Source organism: Maniola hyperantus, chromosome 17 (assembly GCF_902806685.2).
Source record: "Maniola hyperantus chromosome 17, iAphHyp1.2, whole genome shotgun sequence".
Classification (NCBI taxonomy): domain Eukaryota; kingdom Metazoa; phylum Arthropoda; class Insecta; order Lepidoptera; family Nymphalidae; genus Maniola; species Maniola hyperantus.
Window position 1 is genome coordinate 13,257,440 of NC_048552.1, and position 19,709 is coordinate 13,277,148.

A 19,709-nucleotide genomic window follows, 5' to 3' on the forward strand; every position below is an offset into this window, starting at 1 on the left:
AGAGCAACCGATCGACGTGATTTTTTGCATAGGTATATTTAAAGTCCTGGACAGTGACATAGGCTAATTTTAACCCGGACAATCAAAGAGTTAATATGGGATTTTTAAAAACCTAAATCCTCGCGTACGAAGTCGCGGGCATCAGCTAGTGTTTTATATAAGTATGGAGATGGCTAGTGAATGGGAGTAATAAAATTGCAAATACCCTGACCTCTAGATCAGCATTTGAATGGGAGGGCCGCGTCAGCGTTTTAGAAGACAAGACGAAGTTTTACCGGCTGCAGCGTTGCAGTCTGCAGCAATACGCTAATGCATCGGAATAATATTGAAAAGGTCAAAGACTTGGACTAAGAGCCAGCGCGTGCCAATATTCGTCTTCGTCTAAATATATAAAAGGAAAAAGTTACTGACTGACTGAGTGATCTATCAACGCACAGCTCAAACTACAGGACGAATCGGGCTGAAATTTGTCACGCAGATAGCTATTATGTCGTAGGCATCCGCTAAGAAGGGATTTTTGAAAACTCAACCCCTAAAGGGGTGAAATAGGGGTTTGAAATTTGTATAGTCCACGCGGACGAAGTCGCGAGCATAAGCTAGTAACCGACAAAGAGCGATAATAGCCTAGTGGTTAAGACATCCGCCTTCTTTTCGGGAGGTCGAGGCTTCGATCCCAAGCACGCACCTCTAACTTATATATAAGGTGGTGAACCCCCCTAAGGGGGTGAAATAGGGTTCACACCCCTATTTCACATAGGGGTTTGAACCCTATTTCATCCCTTTAGGGGTTGAATTTTCAAAAACCCTTTCTTAGCGGATGCCTACGTCATAATAGCTACCTGCATGCCAAATTTCAGCCCGATCCGTCCAGTAGTTTGAGCTCTGCGTTGATAGATCAGTCAGTCAGTCACCTTTTCCTTTTATATAATATTATTTAGATCAGCTAGTAAATACCTTTTGATAAAAGTTTTTTTCAAAAAAACATTCTTGATACCATAAAGAATGGAGGGAAATTACATCTTATTATTTTAAGCATGGAGGCAGGCTTTCCAATTCCGGTCCGCATTTTCCAGTCATTTTCCAAATAGTTACAAAATAACAGACCACCAGAAACCGACTTACTTTAAATTCGCATAGAAATAATAGAGCGATGTTAGCGCCCTAGCATAACCAGTGTGACATAATATCTCTCGCTTGTGGCTTTTGCAATGCTTTTTTAACCGACTTCAAAAAAAGGAGGAGGTTCTCAATTCGTCGGAATCTTTTTTTTTTTTTTTTTTTTTTTTTTTTTTAATGTATGTTCCCCGATTACTCAAAAACGCCTGGACCAATTTTGAAAATTCTTTTTTTGTTTGAAAGGGTATACTTCAAAGTTGGTCCCATTTCAATTTGGTGAAGATCTGATGAACATCTTCGAAGATAGATACTGGAACTCCTCAACGGATAAGAGTAAATTGCTCGCGATCAGTGTAATAGCTTAGTAAACAGTAGATTTTTAACCAGGCATAGCATAATTCCATGGGGCCACTAAAAATTGTAAAATAAAATTTTTTTACAAAAAAAATAAAAACCGACTTCGTTACATAAACACTAAAAATTGAAAAATAATTTAATTTATTACCGAATATATTATGTATACAAGAGTTAATATAGTTCCATAATAATATTTTTTGGGGTCGGTGCCAATGAGGTGCCATTGTGGAGTCCCATAAAAATATGAAGTCTAGACGATTCGCGCAGCTAAAGCTAATTGGCACCGGCACCAAAAAGTATTATTATGGAACTATATTAACTCTTGTATACATAATATATTCGGTAATAAATTAAATTATTTTTCAATTTTTAGTGTTTATGTAACGAAGTCGGTTTTTATTTTTTTTGTAAATTTTTTTTATAAGTAAAGCATTAAAGCCTATTTACACGCATAAAGTAATTATTAAGTAGTTAACTAAATTTTAACTTAATTTTAAGTGACATAATGCATGTAAACAGTGAATTAAGGAGTAGTAGTTTAGCTGCAAGTTAAAATTTAGTTTGCAAGTAAATAAGTAGATTAGAATTTTGTCTTTTTAGGGTTCCGTACCTCAGAAGGAAAAACGGAACCCTTATAGGATCACTTTGTTGTCTGTCTGTCTGTCTGTCTCTCAAGAAACCTACAAGGTACTTCCCGTTGACCTAGAATCATGAAATTTGGCATGTAGGTAGGTCTTATAGCTGACATTCGGGAAAAATCTGAAAACCGCGAATTTGTGGTTACATCACACAAAAAAAATTAAATTGTGGTCATGAACTAATAATTAGGATTCTAAAACAGATTTTATGCATCATAATTTTTGAATTATAGTGCAAAATGTTGAAAAAATACGACTGTAGTACGGAACACTCGTTGCGCGAGCCTGACTCGCACTTAGCCAGTTTTTTTGGGTAAAGTAGCCACGCGCACCACACCCCGCGCAACCCCCGCCGGTGACTACAGCACGTTTGAACAGGTCTAATTTAGTTAAGCTTTTAGTTACGGCTTTGCGCGGGCAAATTTTAGCTCGATCCGTCCAGTAGTTTGAGCTGTGCGTTGATAGATCAGTCAGTCACCTTTCCCTTTTATATATTTAAGAAGATATGGTTTCTCTCTCAAATCTCTCTGCCGGGAATTGTACTCTGGATCTCTCACTCATAATATCATAGCGCTCACCATTCCCCTCAAGGCTTTGTCGATAAAAAAGCTGTGAGAAAGCATTGTCGTATTGGTTATGCTTGGGCCGCTGCTGGGCAAACGTGGCTACCGGTCATTTCGTATGCTAATGCAATGTCTGGGATTTAAGGTAGACATAGACTTGTAGCTAAAGTAGATTAAATCTGAATTTTACATAACTATTATTCCTACTACTACGGCATAATATCTATTACATTTTTTTAGGGTTCCGTACCTCAAAAAGAAAAACATAACCCTTATAGGATCACTTTGTTGTCTGTCGGTCTGTCAAGACACCTACAAGGTACTTTCCGTTGACCTAGAATCATGAAAAGCAGGTAAGCAGGTCTTATAGCATACATTAGGGGAAAAATCTGAAGACCGTGAATGACCACAAGGTCACATAAAAAAAATTGTGGTCATGAACTAATAATTAGTATTTTCAATTTTCGAAGTAAGATAACTATACCAATTCGGGTATCATATGAAAGGGCTTTACCTGCACATTCTAAAACTGATTTTTATTTATTTTTATGCATCATAGTTTTTGAGTTATCGTGCAAAATGTCGAAATAAATACGACTAGTACGGAAACCTCGTTGCGTGAGCCAGACTTGCACTTGGCCGGTTTTTTTATTTAAAAAATCTTTTAGGTATGCAGATTTTGTCACGATATTTTCCTTGACCTATTCCCTATAGCATAAAGCTACCAGGAACATTATTACATTTTCCTTTAAAGTTTCAAGTAGCAGGTTGTCTCGATCGTAAATTGTAATACTCCGACAAGACCAATCCCGCTCTAAGCTCCGCGCGACTCGTGAATAGCTCTAGAGGTTACAGGCGAGTGTGTTACCGCCTTAAGGCATGCTATATCCTTTATCAGATTTCCTGATTGTGTTTCAGTGCAAACCCCCTTAAGGCTGAAACAAATACGAAACACGACGGAAACCTACAGCATGTACCTTCGTGTAACCAGAACGCTAGCAAAAACGAAGTCAGGTGAGTCCTGGTGATTACTACAAAACTACAAACTACAAAAAAAAAACGTAAAAAATACAAAAAAATCTCATATTTTGTAAAAGTTCATTATTGCAAATAAAACATCTGACTGACTCTAGCGGTCAACAAACTTTGCGTGAGTAGGCCACTCGAAGTCAATGCCGCGTCGTAGGTGGGGCATCGACCCGAGTTTTGCACGCTATCTATTGCGGGTTTGAAAAATACTAAATCACTAAAACTACAAAATGAGGCAAATGGTTATTGATAATTGTCTCGGTCGTTGAGACCGACAAAACGTCATATGGGTATGAGTGACAGAGACAACGCTCTACAAAGCTGAAATGTCATTCTAAAGGCCGATGTTCATTATTTATTATTATTTTTATTTATTATCATTATTATCAGCCGCGTACCCTACGTGTTTCAGGATTTATAAAAACTCCACCAAATAGGGGATGAAAATTTGTATGAAGGTGCGTCATTTTTCAAGTTATACTCATGAAAATTGGTATTGGGCTTTCGGTTAAGAAATACGAAATATATAAAATCCACCAAGTGAAGTCAGGCGGGTCAGTTAGTAAGTAATAAATAACCAAAATATAATATAGTCTTTGAAATATATGCTTTAGAACATTTTATACTTGAAATGAAATGAAAATGCCGTGCCGGTCGGAAAAGATTGGATTATTTCCCGGGCTTCCTTTGATCCTCGTGCTTTAGATTTATTTCAAACCCATCTGTAGTGTAGATTTTTTTTTTAATTTGAGCTGTTTATTTAGCGAATGCCATAAAATGTTTTGCTTACTTGTTCTATTTTTATTTCTGGAAAGGAAATGATTAAATAGTGGGATTAACGGCTGAGGCTTCGTCGCTTATAAACTAAAATGGGCCATATACGGGTAGGATATTATATTATGTTCATGAGTGTTCATGTTACATGGTGTTGTAGGTATAGACTGGTGCTTGGTGACAACAGACTGAAGTAAGATAGAAGATACGAGAGTAGAAGACATGGCGCTCTATAATTTTAATTTTTTTTTTTTTTTTTTAAAGAATATTAGCCATTTTTTAAATGACTAATATTCCCCTTTCCTCTCCAATTAAGCGTCAAGCTTGTGCTAGGAGTAGGTACGACAATAGTGCAACGGGCGGGGTTTGAACCGTCGACCTTTCGGTAATTTTAGTAATGTGTCGTAGTTTAAAGTTTTCCCTACGTAGTAGGTAGGTATGTACTGTTTCTACTTCTTTTTTAACCGACTTCTTATATCCATACTCCATACTAATATCGTTCACCCTGCCAATATTATAAATGCGAAAGTGTGTCTGTCTGCTAGCTTTTCACGACCCAACAATTTAACCGAATTTGATGAAATTTTGTACAAAGTTAGCTGATATCCCGGAGACGGACTAGGCTACTTTTTATCCTGGAAAATGAAAAAGTTCCCACGGGATTCTAAAATGCCCATCCGTTTAACCGATCGATATGAAATTTTATGTTATATTGTATAAAAGTAGCTTGCGTTCCGGAAATTGACATAAACTACTTTATCCCGTGAAATCAAAGAGTTCCTTCGTGAAAGCTAACTCCACGCGGTGGAAGTCGCAGGCATCATCTAGTAAGTAGACCAAAATTTTAAAGGGACAAGGCTGATAATGTCAGGATACGACCTCCCTGATGCAGTGGTAAGCATTGTTGTCTTATTAGTGGGAGGTCCCGGGTCCGATTCCCGGCAGGGGTTTGGAATTTTATAATTTCTAAATTTCTGGTCTGGTCTGGTGGGAGGCTTCAGCCGTCTCTAGTTACCACCCTACCGAGAAAGCCATGCCGCCAAGCGATTTAGCATTCCGGTACGATGCTGTGGAGAAACCAACGAGGTATGGGTTTAATAAAAATTGCCATACCCCTTCCAGCAGGGTTAGCATGGGCGGGGATATAATTTTCTCCCCGGGGAAAGGATAAAATCTTTATCCCCTCCGACAGCTTTATCCACTCTCCGAGCATGGGCTCACGGGTGGATATAATTATCCACAGTGAATAAAACGGGGGACTTTTCGGTTTTTGGATCTTTTCCTTTACCTTTATTGGGTTAATGGTAATTGGTATTTGGGACCTATGTTGGGTTTATGTTGGGGTTCCCAACCATATTCCAAACATAACCCAAACACAACCCAAACATCACACAAACACAACCCAAACATAACCCAAACACAACCCAAACATAACCTAAACCCAACAGGTACCGCGAGACATGTTTTGATTTTTTAAGTTCTATGAGAATAAACTTAAACCCACGTCTAATGTCGAGGATAAAATTGTCCCCGATTTAGGGATAAACTTCTCCTCTCCCCTGTTGCCGTGCTTTGAGAGGTGGACAAGTAAATTTTATCCCTCGTCAGTGGATATAATTGGGGGATAAAATTTTTGTCTCCTGCCCATGCTAGGGGGGCAGGTTAGCCCGCACCCGACAGTCAAGAGCTAACATGCTAGGGGGGCAGGTTAGCCCGCACCCGACAGTCAAGAGCTAACATGCTAGGGGGTAGGTTAGCCCGCACCCGACAGTCAAGAGCTAACATGCTAGGGGGGCAGGTTAGCCCGCACCCGACAGTCAAGAGCTAACATGCTAGGGGGTAGGTTAGCCCGCACCCGACAGTCAAGAGCTAACATGCTAGGGGGGCAGGTTAGCCCGCACCCGACAGTCAAGAGCTAACATGCTAGGGGGGCAGGTTAGCCCGCACCCGACAGTCAAGAGCTAACTTGTATCTGAATTAAAAAACTATGTGAAGGGGCGCACTCTTTTTAAACCGACTTCCAAAAAGGATGTGGTTCTCAATTCAGCCCGTTTTTTTTCGATTTTTTTTTTGGAAAGCTACCTGTACCTGTGGACGTGTTAGGAAGTTGATTGAATTTCAGTTCGGAAAGCAATTTTCGAAATTTAAAGTATGCAAATTGGGTTCCGGTGGTGCGAGGTGGTAGTGTGGTGGTAGTGTGGTGGTAGGCGCGGAGTGTCGGATGCCTTTGTGGTGGTAGGAAACGTCGCGGTCTGCGATCACGCGAATTGTTGTGACCATTTATTTTACTTTTTTTTTTGAACAGGTTTTGTTCAAATATTCAACTAGTTTATGTCCGCGACTTCTTCTATGTGGACTAGTCAAATTTCAAACATCTATTTTACCCCTTAATTTTCAAAAATCCGTCTACGTCATAATATTATAGCTATCTGCGTGTCATTCAGTCCGATCCATCTGGTAGTTTGAGCTGTGCGTTGATATATCAGTTAGTCACCTATTTCATTTTATATACATAGAAGATATCAAGTTACGTACTCTTCTTATAGAAGTAGAGAAAGCATACAAGGATGAGGTAGGCATCCTCTAAGATTAAGGCCAAGATCTATAGAACTATATTTCTTTTATTATTTGATTTTGACTTAGCTCAGACCTCAGATTTAAAACAGAGTTTATTGTCACAGGGTAAGATCTATAGACTGCACTCTGACTTTGCTTAGACTTAAAACTGAGTTAAAAGGAGATAGGACCTCTCACATAATTAATCTGTTTCGTTTTAACTCAATCTTAAGTTTGAGCTAAGTCAAAGTGCGCTTTATAGAGCTCAGCCTAAGACTGAGATTTATAGAGCGTACTCTTAAAGGTTGCTCTTTTCAAGATTTGGTATAAGTATTATACAATGGTATGCCATGTATAAATGTAATTGAAGTATTGCTGGACCGAGTTGCAGGTCACTGCAGCTTCTGCAGGACTGTCCCCTGCAGCTTCTGCAGGACTGTCCCCTGCAGCTTCTGCAGGACTGTCCCCCAAAGCTCCAGTATATTGGTCTCCCTACTCAAGGTAGTGCAATTTGATTCAATTAACACTTCAGTAGTGTTACCGTGTCTAATTAGAACTCTCGCGACTTGCAAAATGGAATTCCCCCCTTTTGCCCCCATTACGGAGAACTTGCTCCGGTCTTTTTGTGGGATTCCATGCTTCTAGCGTGTCGGGGCGGCATGCAACTCGTCAAACACTTTGAAACTGATAAACTGTGCCGTATTATTCATTGATTTAAAGAAAAACCGGTCGTTCGCGTTAGATTCATACACGAAGAGTTCCGTGCCATCGTGTAAGAGATACTTTTTAATATTTTTTAAATTTCTTTTTCTTAATTCTAATTATTTTTTATTATTATTAACTAGCTGATGCCCACGACTTCGTACGCGTGGATTTAGGTTTTCAAAAATCCCGTGGGAACTCTTTGATTTTCCGGGATAAAAAGTAGCCTATGTCACTCTCCAAGTCTTTAACTATAGGTATCCATGCAAAAAATCATGTTGATCCGTTGCTCCGTTGCGACGTGATTGAAGGACAAACCAACAAATCAACAAACAGACACACTTTCGCATTTATAATAAGGGTACTGATTTCCTTGAAGTGTAGTAGGTAAAACACTAAAAAATTTAAACAACTATAGTGCTAAGTTTTTGCTAGCGATCTAATTACACCATAAATTACTATATTCAAATGTAATGCAAACCAAATAAATGAAATAAAAACTATGTTATCATCACCAAGTCAAAAAAGCAGGAAGGTAAAGAAGGAGTGAGCTTATAGTTAGTATACTTATTCCCTAATCCCTATTCCCTAGGCTCAAAGCGAACATAAAGCGGTTCTCCAGGCAGGTACAGCACGGATCGGTTGTCGATCTTCACGTCTATCGGCTTGGGTTTGCCGGCCACAGGGTACAGCTTGAAGTTCAGGAACACGGACGACAGCGCGTGACGCAATGTTGTTTGTGCAAAACGGGACCCTGAAAGTTCAACATCATGTTAATGCAGGAAGAGAGAAACAAGCCTTTTTACGCCCAAGGTTTTTTCAATATAATAGGTAACAATAATAATAATTGTATGATGACTTTTCACGTGTTTAAAGCAAGTTTAGTCAATCAGTCAGCTTTTCATTTTATAATATTTAGAAGATTACGAATTTGTCGTTTTAAGCTCATTTATTAGGGTTCCATACCACAAAAGGATTAAAGGAACCCTTATTGGATCACTTCATTGTCTGTCTGTCTTCCTATCCGTCTGTCCCTCTGTCTGTCGTGTCTGTAACGAAATGGTACTTCCCGTTGACCTAGAAACATGAAATTTGGCAGGTAGGTAGGTCTTATAGCACAAGTAAAGGAAAAAATCAGAAAAACTGTGGATTTATGGTTACATCACACTTGTCTGTACCCGTAGTACAAGATTTTACGTCTCACCAAACGAAACCAAATTCGAGAGTCGAAATACTTCTGCGTTACAGTAAACTGGATCTTAAATGCCTTGTTTTAAAGCTCAAGTTTGTCTACACTTCTACAGCCAGCGCTCCAAGCGGAAACATTGCGAAATTAAAATCAGTGGCATTGAATATTTGACTTCAATTCAAGCCTGTTTAGGTCCATTATACTGTAACGCGAAAGTATTTCGACTCTGGAATTTGGTTTCGTTTGGTGAGACGTAAAATCTGGTACTACGGGTACTGATATGCACTTGGCCGGTTTTTGCTAAACGCGAAGTTTTAACAGTGGAACTAACACCAATGTAAACCTTCCAACAGTAACTTTATCTCACCTATACACAACCTCGGTCCCTCTCCAAAAGGCATGTACGTGTACTGTTTGATATCCTTTTCATTTTCTGGCAAAAATCTGTCAGGATCAAACTTTTCTGGATCAGGGAAGTATTCAGGATCATAATGCATGCCGATACTGTTGACGTACACCGGCATGCCAGCCTTGACTGTCACTTTGTCGTCGATTCGATAGTCTGCTATAGCGATCCTGTCTAGCCAACCCATTGAACTATACTTGCGGAGTCCCTCTAAAAAATAAAAAAATAAAACTTTACAAATAATTTGACGACCTCCCTGGCACAATGATAAGCGCTGTGGTATTATTAGTGGGAGGTGCCAGGTTCGATTCCCGGCAGGGGTTTGAAATTCCACAATTTCTTAATTTCTGGTCTGGTGGCAGGCTTCAGCCGTGGCTAGTTACCACCTTACCGGCAAGGCCGTGCCGCCAAGTGATTTACCGTTGCAGTACGATGCCGTGTAGAAACCAAACTCACTCAGTGAAGCAGCATGCAGAACCCATCAATGTCAAATGAGCTGAGTGGCTATCATTCATCGTTGGACACTAAGCTAGCGAATCAGTATGCTGGAGAGCGATATATTGGGCTTCTTTTCATCTCCGGGAATCAAAGAGTACTAAATCTACGCAGTAAAAGTCGCGGGCATCAGCTAGTAAAAACTAAAATAATCTTTAAATCGATCTCATAATGATTTTCAAGCATATTACCTTTTATACAACAATTAAGATAAGTCAACTCTGTAAGCAATTGTGAATCAAAGTCTTTGTCCCCAATTCGCTCTTTTGCCTCTTTGAGCTCTTCGTATAGTTTATCCTGCAATTAAATGCATACGGCTGTTATTAGAACGCAAAAACAGGTGATAGTACTGATGATAACTGATAAGGTACCTACCACAATAAAACGCGAAAAAAACTTGATTTAAAAAACTCGCAATGTATTGCAAAAAAAAAAAATAGATAGCAGCCGCAGGGGCAATGCTGCGTCGCAGGCGAGGCATAGACCCTCGACTTGCACGCTACACATGGCAGGTTTATAAAATACTTAATCACTAGAATTACTAGTTTATGGTAAGTGGTTATAATAAAAACCGGTCAAGTGCGAGTCGGACCTGCCCCGAAGGGTTCCCTGCCATCGTATTTAAACATTTTTATGTACAAACCTGCAAGTTAATGACAACAACGCCATCTATATGTGATTTAGTAAATTAATTTTTTCGTGAACACTTTTTTTGCGATTCAACCACAAAACTTTCCAGATTTTTTCCGTTACTTGCGCTATAAGGACTACCTACTTGCTTGGTTTTCTTGACGGACACGACAGACAGACGGACAAACGGACAGACAGACAACAAATAGGTCCTATAAGGGTTTTTTCCTTTGAGGTACAAAACCCTAAAAAGAACTTATCAAAGGGACTACGATGTAAGTAATAGAGAGCTATAATAAGCATGTTGTTTTGAAAATTAAGTGTAAATTCTTTCCTTCTTTTAAAACCAGCTGATAAACAAAGAAAAGATAGCTATCTGTATTTATAAATCACTATCTGATGTCCGCGACTTCGTCCACGTGGAATTAGGTTTTTTAAAAATCCCATGGGAACTCCTTGATTTTCCGGGATAAAAAAGTAGCCTTTGTCACTCTCCAGGTCTTTATCTATTCTCATGCAAAAAATCAATCACGTCAATCCGTTGCACCGTTGCGACGTGATTGAAGGACAAACCAACAAATCAACAAACTAACAAACCAATAAACCAACAAGCCAACAAACATACACACTTTCGCATTTATTATAAAGGTACTGATTAATTGGGTTATACTTCGGTTCTTTTACTGTTTTTTTTTTTGCTGATTTTATCTTTCAGAAAGACGACAAATAATTAATAAGGGATGGTTTTTACCTGTAGGTCAGGGTTGAAGGTCATTTCGTATGTGAGCCAAGAAAGAACACTCCCAGAAGTTTCGAACCCACCGAGTAGGAATATAGCCGCTTGTGCTAGCAACAAATCTTCAGAAACCTCTGAAAAATAATATTACTCTAATTTACTTTAACTGTACAGACTAAACAATAACAATTTTATGGACTTGGAAAAGGTTTGAAGTAAAATTAACATTTAAAGTAGGTAGGCTGTTTAGGCATGGCTCTCTTAACGATACAATTAAAAGAGCTCTTGCCACCATAAATATTCCTGCGCTCATTGAGCCGGCAGGGATTAGTCGGGATGATGGCAAGAGACCTGATGGATTGACGCTGGTTCCCTGGGAACGGGGACGGGCGCTAATGTGGGACGCAACTTGCGTTGACACATTGGCCCCGTGTCATATCAGGAAGACAGCATCAAGACCGGGAGCCGCAGCAGAAACAGCTGAAAACGGCAAGCGGCGCAAGTATGCCTCTCTTATAGAGAGTTACATGTTTGCCGTGGAGACCCTGGGGCCATGGAGTCTTAGTGCTAAAAATTTTTTACGAGACATTTCACCGCGATTAATAGCCTCAACTGGTGACAGAAGGGCTGGCTCATTTTTTGCGCAGCGGATCAGCCTGGCTGTCCAGCGCGGAAATGCAGCCAGTATTCTTGGCACCATTCCACGCGGTCATGATTTATATAGTAATTAGATAAGGCTAGCTTTAAGTTTTATTACATTTAAAACCAACTTTTGAAATTCCATAATAATAGAAATTTTTGTAAAAACATGCCATTATTAACTTTTTGCACTTTATTAAATACCTATATATTTTACCTTCATTATTATCTATCTTGTCCTTTTTGAGTTTGATCAGAGCATCGAGCAAGTCTTTGGATTCTCTAGTCTCTGCGTTTTCTTCTCGGCTTTTGACCATTATTCTAAACATCTTTTTCATAAATGCTTGTGATTTTCTTGGGAAGAACGTTAACCTACGAAAGCTCAAACATTTTTTAAATAATTTTCCATAGTTGTTCAGTTGAATTAGGTAGGTATCATCACGATCAACCCATCGCCGACTCACTACAGAGCACGGGTCTCCTCTCAGAGTGAGAAGAGTTTTTGGCCATAGTCTACCACGCTGGCCATGTCATACACCTTTGAGAACATTATGGAGAACTCTCAGGCATGCAGGTTTCCTCACGATGTTTTCCTTCACCGTTTAAGCACTTAGAACGCACATACCTAACTCCGAAAAGTTAGAGGTGCGTGCCCGGGATCGAACCCCCACCTTCGATTGAAAGGCGGACGTCCTAACCACTAGGCTACTACAGCTTATAGGTAGGTATAGCTTTTAATTATAATTTTAAGACTAGAGCCAGTAATAAATGGTCTAAATGGGTAGTACTGCTTAACTCGATTCACTTAGCCACTGCTCTAAAAGCACTGAAATTTAACCGTGTATAATGGCGCTGAGATTAAGCACCTTTTGACACCTCCGAGCGTGCTTCCAAAAATGGGGGCCCATTCCTAGGGTTGTTAATAACATGTCAGGAAAAACTTAATCTAAAACGTACCTTAAATAGTCAACTAAATCAGGGAAGAAGAATATACTGCACCAAGTCAGGCCCCGCATGAGTCCAAACTTGCCAAAGTCGTAGGTGATTGACCTCATCGGGCCCTTGCCTGTGAGCGTGGCGTCGCTTGGCACTCCGAATGCTGATGTGCCAATGACATCGGTCGCAAAATCCACATACATTACCTAAAATATACAGGTGGTAATTAGAATGCTAGCAAAAACGAAGACAGGTGATAGTACTGATGTATTTATTGACTATATATGTATATATATACAAAAAAAATATCGAAAATCTGTATTTTTCAAAAGTTCGCAATATATTGTAAATAAAACATCTGACTGACGCTAGAGGTAACCGATCGTAGCGTAGACAGATACCGCTGGGTCATTGCCACGTCGTAGGGGGGGCATCGACTTCGAGTTGTGCACGCTATACATTGCGGGTTTGAAAAATACTAAATCACTAAAACTAAAAGTAGATAATCATAAGGCAAGTGGTCGACATCCGCAGTTCCGCACTCACACGAGACGTTTATACTCAATGTTTCTGATACCTACGTACCGGTAAGGTGTGGAATTTAATTAAAAACATTTTTTATAGTGTTGACGAATATCTAAGATGTCATTTTTTCCTTTAGTGTGTATTTGGTTACCTTTTGACATATTTTGTATTAAGTACTATCTTGTTTTTTTATTCTTTTGTGACTAAGTATTAAATTTGGCAAATTTTATCAAAACTATGTACACGTTTGTTAGGAATATCATATTGCATGCTAATAGGCAGAATTTGGCTGTACCTTTTTGTTTTGTAACATCTCCACTGTTTACCCAGATTCGCAATAAAGAAATTTGAATTTGAATTTGAATTTGAAGCTCCAACCTCGGTACTTTTTTACCCGACTACGGCAAAACCAAAACGAAGGGTTATCATTTTTGCAGTCTATGTATCATTCACCGTAGCGCCAAAGTTACTGGGCCGATTTGGATGATGAGATGTCAGGTTTGTTGTCTTTAAGTGGGCTCAGTTCGGTGCTTTCTTCATACAAACGTAGGAGGGTAATTACAACATTATTTGATATTGTATGCTCAAAAATAAGTATTAAATCGTTTTGTCTTGCCATTATCTAGGTTTATTGATATACTAAACATTGAAAAAATTTTGATTTTAAAAGTAACTAGCCTCAAAAGATTCCTATTTTAACACTAAATTTATGACAACTTTGGCCGTAAATAAATAAGATTAGGGGTATGAAAATTCCAAAACAATTTAAAATTAGACATAGTTTATATTTTATTCATTTGTTGAAATATCTTTATTTTGCAAACATACATTTAGTATTTTTTTCTCAAAAATACTTTTCCTAAACCATTGATTTCAGTGAAAATCATCGTGCCTCTCACCTTTCTCATACAATGTGAAGTGAAAAGCAAAGAGGTTAGCTCGAGCGTACTGCGTCACTTTAAGTGTTTTTATTGTAAAAAAAACTTTTTCATTAGTGCTTACTTTTAGTTCAATAGGATTATGTCTATCGTTACGAATCCTCTGCGCGAGCTCCTTGGCTTTCAGTGTGATGTAGTCTTGCAGGACCCTGAGCTTGGCTGCGGTGAATACGGAGCTCAAACGTTGTCTCAAAAATGACCAAATAGGATCCTAAGATATGAAGAAAAAAAATTAAGTTCACACGTCTTTTTGTAAATTTTTAGGCATCAGATTTTTTCCTGTACGTGGCAAATTTCATGGTTCAAGGTCAACGGGAAGTAGCCTATAATATGTTTTGATAGAAACGACGGGCAGAAAACAAAGTGATTCTATAAGGGTTCCTTTTGAGGTACGGAACCCTAACAAGTGACCAATCAAGACATACAGCCAGTGTATCCAGCCAAGTTCTATTTTTTTTTTAAATCTTACATTAACGGTGAACAAATTCAGTCCTCCAACAGGATCGGAGTCCCCTGAGCTCAAGTATTTGTTCCTGAAGTTGGCGAAGTCTTTGACCAGTATCCTTCGAGCTATGTCCGGTGAGTTGACAACCAGACCTGGTCTCCAGAGGAACCAGATCCCCACGTAGGGACTGTTGAGCTTGTACAGCTGCCGAAGCCATAGACCCTGAAAATCAAAATCAAAATTTAGTTCATTTAGGACAATTACTAGCGTGTCTTATGCTACGCCTGTGACTCTACGACTGGTCCGGAATGTAGTTCTACTGTGAAAAGCCAGCAAGAAACTCGACAGTCGGTCTTTTCAAATCGTAAAAAGCTACAATCTCTACAATGTAACAAATACACACCATCTTGTGGGCAACTGAAAGCTCAGCCAATCGCTTTCACGCATCTTCTTCTAAATATAGAAAAGGAAATGGTAACTGACTGAATAACTGACTGACTGATCTATCAACGCACAGCTGAAACTACTGGACGGATCAGGCTGAAATTTGGCATGCAGATAGCTATAATGACGTAGACGTCTGATAAAAATCAAAATCAAAATTACAATTTAGTTCATAGACAACTAGTCTCCGGTCCTCATCATCATCAACATCAACTCATCGCCGGCTTACTACTGAGCAGGGGGATCCTCTCATAATGAGAAGGGCTTAGGCCATAGTCCATCACGCTGGCCATGGGTTAAAAGGGGTGATAGCCTAATAGTTAAGGCCTCGGCTGATTATTCAGAGGGTATTCTATTTATTTATTTTTATTTTTCATGTAAGTAGGTCAGTGGGGTAGAGTAGGTTATCTAGGTACCAAAATAGTTGTAAATAAAGAAATAAATAAACTTACAGGATTATATCGCTGCAGAAAGTCGAGGCTGCCCAGAACGGGGTTGGGTGGTAGGTACGGAACCCCACGAACTGCCCAATAACTTTTCACTGACAGCCATTTCAGGTAGAGCCACGTGAAGAAGCAAGTGACTGCGGTGATAACTAGCAAGTAGATGTACATTCTGTAACAAACAAAATAATATTATTAAAGTGCATCTACATCTATACAGTAGGTACGCGCCAGAAAGAAATCAACGCACAGCTCAAACTCCTGGACGGATCGGGCTGAAATTTGGCATGCAGATAGCTAATATGACGTAGGCATCCGCTAAGAAATTATTTTTGAAAATTCAACCCCTAAGTGGGTGAAATCATCATCATCATGATCAAACCATCACTACAGAGCGCGGGTCTCCTCTCAGAGTGAGAAGGGTTGTGGCCATAGTCTACCAAGCTGGCCATGTGCGATTGGTAGACTTCACACACCTTTGAGAACATTATGGAGAACTCTCAGGCATGCAGGTTTCCTCACGATGTTTTCCTTTACCGTTAAAGCAAGTGATATTTAATTAATTAAAACGCACATAATTCCGAAAAGTTAGAGGTGCGTGCCCGGGATCGAACCCCCGACCTCCGATTAGAAGGCGGACGTCCTAACCACTAGGCTATCACTGCTTTAGCAGCACTAGCTTATGTTCGCGAAAAATTCGCGAGCATAAGCTAGTCTAGTTAAAAATAAGTACCTAGTAATAAAACAAACCAATAAACCTACAAACAAACACTTTCGCATTAATTATAATATGGGTAGTGATGGGTAGTGGAATATTAATTACTAGCTGATGCCCGCGTCTTCGTCCGCGTGGAATTAGGTTTTTTAAAACCCGTGGGAACTCTTTGATCTACCGGGATAAAAAGTAGCCTATGTCTCTCTTATACTCACGCAAAAAATCACGTCAATCCGTTGCACCGTAACGACGTGATTGAAGGACAAACCGACAAAGCAACAAACAAACACATTTTCGGCTTTATAATAAGGGTAACTAACCGCAGTCGGGTATTTGAAATATTTGTAAAATATTAAGTAAAGGTAGATACCTACTTGTTATTCGATGCAAAGTTCTACAGCACACACCTCTGCACACCACAACGTTCGGCAAAATGAGCCTTCACAGGCAAAACACTATTAATACTTAAGTATTATGTAATTTTTTTTTATTCAGATACAAGTTTGCCCTTGACTGTAATCTCACCTGGTGGTAAGTGATGATGCAATCTAAGATGGATGCGGGCTAAGCTGGAAAGAGTATGGCAGTTTTTATTAAACCCATACCCCTTTGGTACACGGCATCGTACCGGAACGCCAAACCGCTTGGCGGCACGGCTTTACCTACGTCAGACGACAAAGCTTAACTTAACTAACCGATTATTTTAAACTTAGTTTACGCTGGTAAGTCCTACTAAGTGAATTATATTGTTTCACAAAATTACTCCGGCTACAACTTTGTTCCCAAAATGGTCATTTGGCGAAACTACACGTATAAACGATTTGGGAGAACTCCGAGTAGCGGTCTCGAGTAAACGAAACTAATTTATGTATACACTAACCAACTCGCCCAGCTTCGCTCGAGTGAAATTTTGAAAATCCATGTACAGGTGGAATTTCTAAAATCCTTCCTTCAAAAAATTATTACTTTTTGAAGTAAGTTTGCATTAAGTGCAGCAAAGAAAAATAGAATGTAAAATATCAAAGAGAAACTGTAATTGTGATTTGGAAAAGGAATAGGAAAAAGAAGATAATTTCAAATGCTATGAATGTCACCGCGTTACCTGATTGAGCGTGGGAGCTTTCTTTTGAGCATTCTGAGTGTTCGTCGCCCCTCCGCAAATATTAAACAATAAACTTCTCAAAACACATAGTAAGTAGAGCATTCCATTCCAGGGCCGGCTTTACCTCGCCCGCCCCCCCGCCCCCCCCCCCCCCCCCTCCTGAAAGCCAGCCAGCTACCCGACCAGCCAGCCAACTGAAAGGAAGGCGTGTGTGTGTTGAGACTTGCCGGCGGAGAGGCGACCGGAGTACCCAGAAAAACCCAGCGGCGCTCCTGCGCGTAGCCTGGCGACTTGGTCACGGGAACACCGAAGCAATCAACCGCGACCCAGCCAGCGACGTCCGCCGAGGGACCCACTCACGAGGTCCTCCCACCGCACGTCAGAGGCGCACCGACATAGTGCGTGCTCGTCCCGGGGACCATTCACTCATCTGTGCGGGGACCCAACGCACACGTGCAGTGTGTGGCCAGGGTATTAGACTGCATCATCACTTACCACCAGGTGAGATTGCAGTCAAGGGCTAACTTGTATCTGAATATAATAAAACCTAAGGTATAGTACGCAACAGGTCGAGATGGCAATCTGGGTGGGGATGCCTCGCACACCCTCATTGCCCCCTGCGCTATTCCGCTTTGACCCACGCGCCTACTTCAGGGCGCCAGGGTGTTGATTGCACCCGGGAGCTGGATGGGCTGGATCCGACCCTGTTCCGTGCACAAAGGCGTTATTTTGCTTTACAATTTTCTGGGTTCTCTAATTAGGCGTCGTAACACTATTGCAGTGTGCATTGGTACAAATTGTTTTATGGAATGACTATAATAAGCCCGCAGTTACACCTTTTTAGGGTTCCGTACCATAAAAGGACAAACGGAACCCTTATAGGATCACTTTGTTGTTTGTCTGTTTGTCTGTATGTAGGTCTGTCAAGAAACCTACAGGGTACTTTCCGTTGATTTAGAATCATGAAATTTGGACGGCAGGTAGGTCTTATAGCAGACATAAGGGGATAAATCTGAAAACCGTGAATTTAGGGTTACATCACAAAAAAAACTGTGATCATGAACTAATAATTACCAATACCAATAACCCTTTGCATAGCGTTCAAACTTTGGCCAATGCCCCACCTACGACGTGGCATTGACTCCGTATGGCCTACTTACGCAACGTTCGTTGACCTCTAGCGACAGTCAGATGTTTTATTTGCAATATATTGTGAAATTTCACTAAATGTAGGATTTAATATTATTATTTAATTTTTTGTGTTTATATGGTTTTTGCTAGCAGTCAGATGTTTTATTTGCAATATATAGTGAAATTTCACTAAATATAGGATTTAATATTATTATTTAATTTTTTGTGTTTATATCGTTTTTGCTAGCGTTCTGGTTACACCCTGTATACTAAGCACAGTGCTTAGTTGGCGGCGAGTCGATTGTAAATGTTTATCTTATCTTCCACAAGGCCGTCGCGCAATTCCCGAGGCTCTAAGCCTAGAGGTTTTGTTGGCTTACAATTATGTTTAATTTATCTTAGGGGTTTCTTGTCCACAAATATTGAGGTTCACTTTCATTTTTACGGTTATTAAGCGGCTTAAGACTTTGATAAATACGAGTAGGTACATAATCAACATGTTAATGTAAGTATACAGGGTGTTAGCAGAACGCCAGCAAAAACGAAGACAAGTGATAGATAGTACTGATGATTATAATACCAAAAAAAACGCGAAAATACTCCTAAATAAATCCTACTCTAGTAGGATATATATTATGATGCCCGCGGCTTCGTCCGCGTGGATTTCAGTTTTTAAAAATCCCGTGGGAACTCTTTGATTTTCCGGGATAAAAAGTAGCCTATATCCTTCCCCGGGATGCAAGCTATCGCTGTACCAAATTTCGTCAAAATCGGTTGAACGTCTCTATACTCCAAGAACACGGCATTAAAAAACGACTTTCGGCGTTAGTACAGAGTCGTATATTAAAATTCTTCGGACACGTCTCCCGACGTGAGAGTGACTCCATCAAGCGTCTTGTCGTGTAGGGCAAGCTGGAGGGCACCAGAGGGCGAGGAACGTCACCGATGCGATGGACCGACCGAATTTCGTCTGCTGTGGGCGGTCCTTTGCACGAGTGTACCAGGCTGTCGGCCAGCAGGGAGGCGTATAACATCTGCCCTCAAAGACGTTGCTTCGTGATGACCACGACCACTCTACTAAGTGCTATGACGAAGAAGAAGAAGAAAACAAGGTGTGCAGTTTTTCCCGGAATTGAAATAGAAATAGAAATAGAAATAGTTTTTTATTTGCCAGATTGTGGTAGAATTTGGTCTTAAATT

At 40.0% G+C, this 19,709-nt stretch overlaps 1 protein-coding gene across 1 annotated transcript; it reads right to left on the bottom strand.

Moving 5' to 3' along the window:
• Positions 1-8,316: 8,316 nt before the first annotated feature.
• Positions 8,317-16,364, bottom strand: LOC117990288 (cytochrome P450 6k1-like). The gene is made up of 10 exons (XM_034977750.2): positions 16,334-16,364; positions 15,571-15,733; positions 14,699-14,896; positions 14,294-14,440; positions 12,788-12,972; positions 12,048-12,202; positions 11,207-11,325; positions 10,017-10,122; positions 9,292-9,540; positions 8,317-8,489 (listed from the first exon to the last, which is right to left on the bottom strand). Exons 1-10 carry the CDS (start codon positions 16,339-16,341, stop codon positions 8,317-8,319), a joined length of 1,503 nt encoding a protein of 500 aa, XP_034833641.2. The 5' UTR covers positions 16,342-16,364.
• Positions 16,365-19,709: the final 3,345 nt, after the last annotated feature.

Coding starts and splice junctions, on each gene's coding strand:
- LOC117990288 (XM_034977750.2), bottom strand. Junction 14,897..15,570: donor TTCTGCAGCGATATAATCCT/GTAAGTTTATTT, acceptor TTTGATTTTCAG/GGTCTATGGCTTCGGCAGCT. Junction 9,541..10,016: donor TCTTAATTGTTGTATAAAAG/GTAATATGCTTG, acceptor TTTATTTTTTAG/AGGGACTCCGCAAGTATAGT.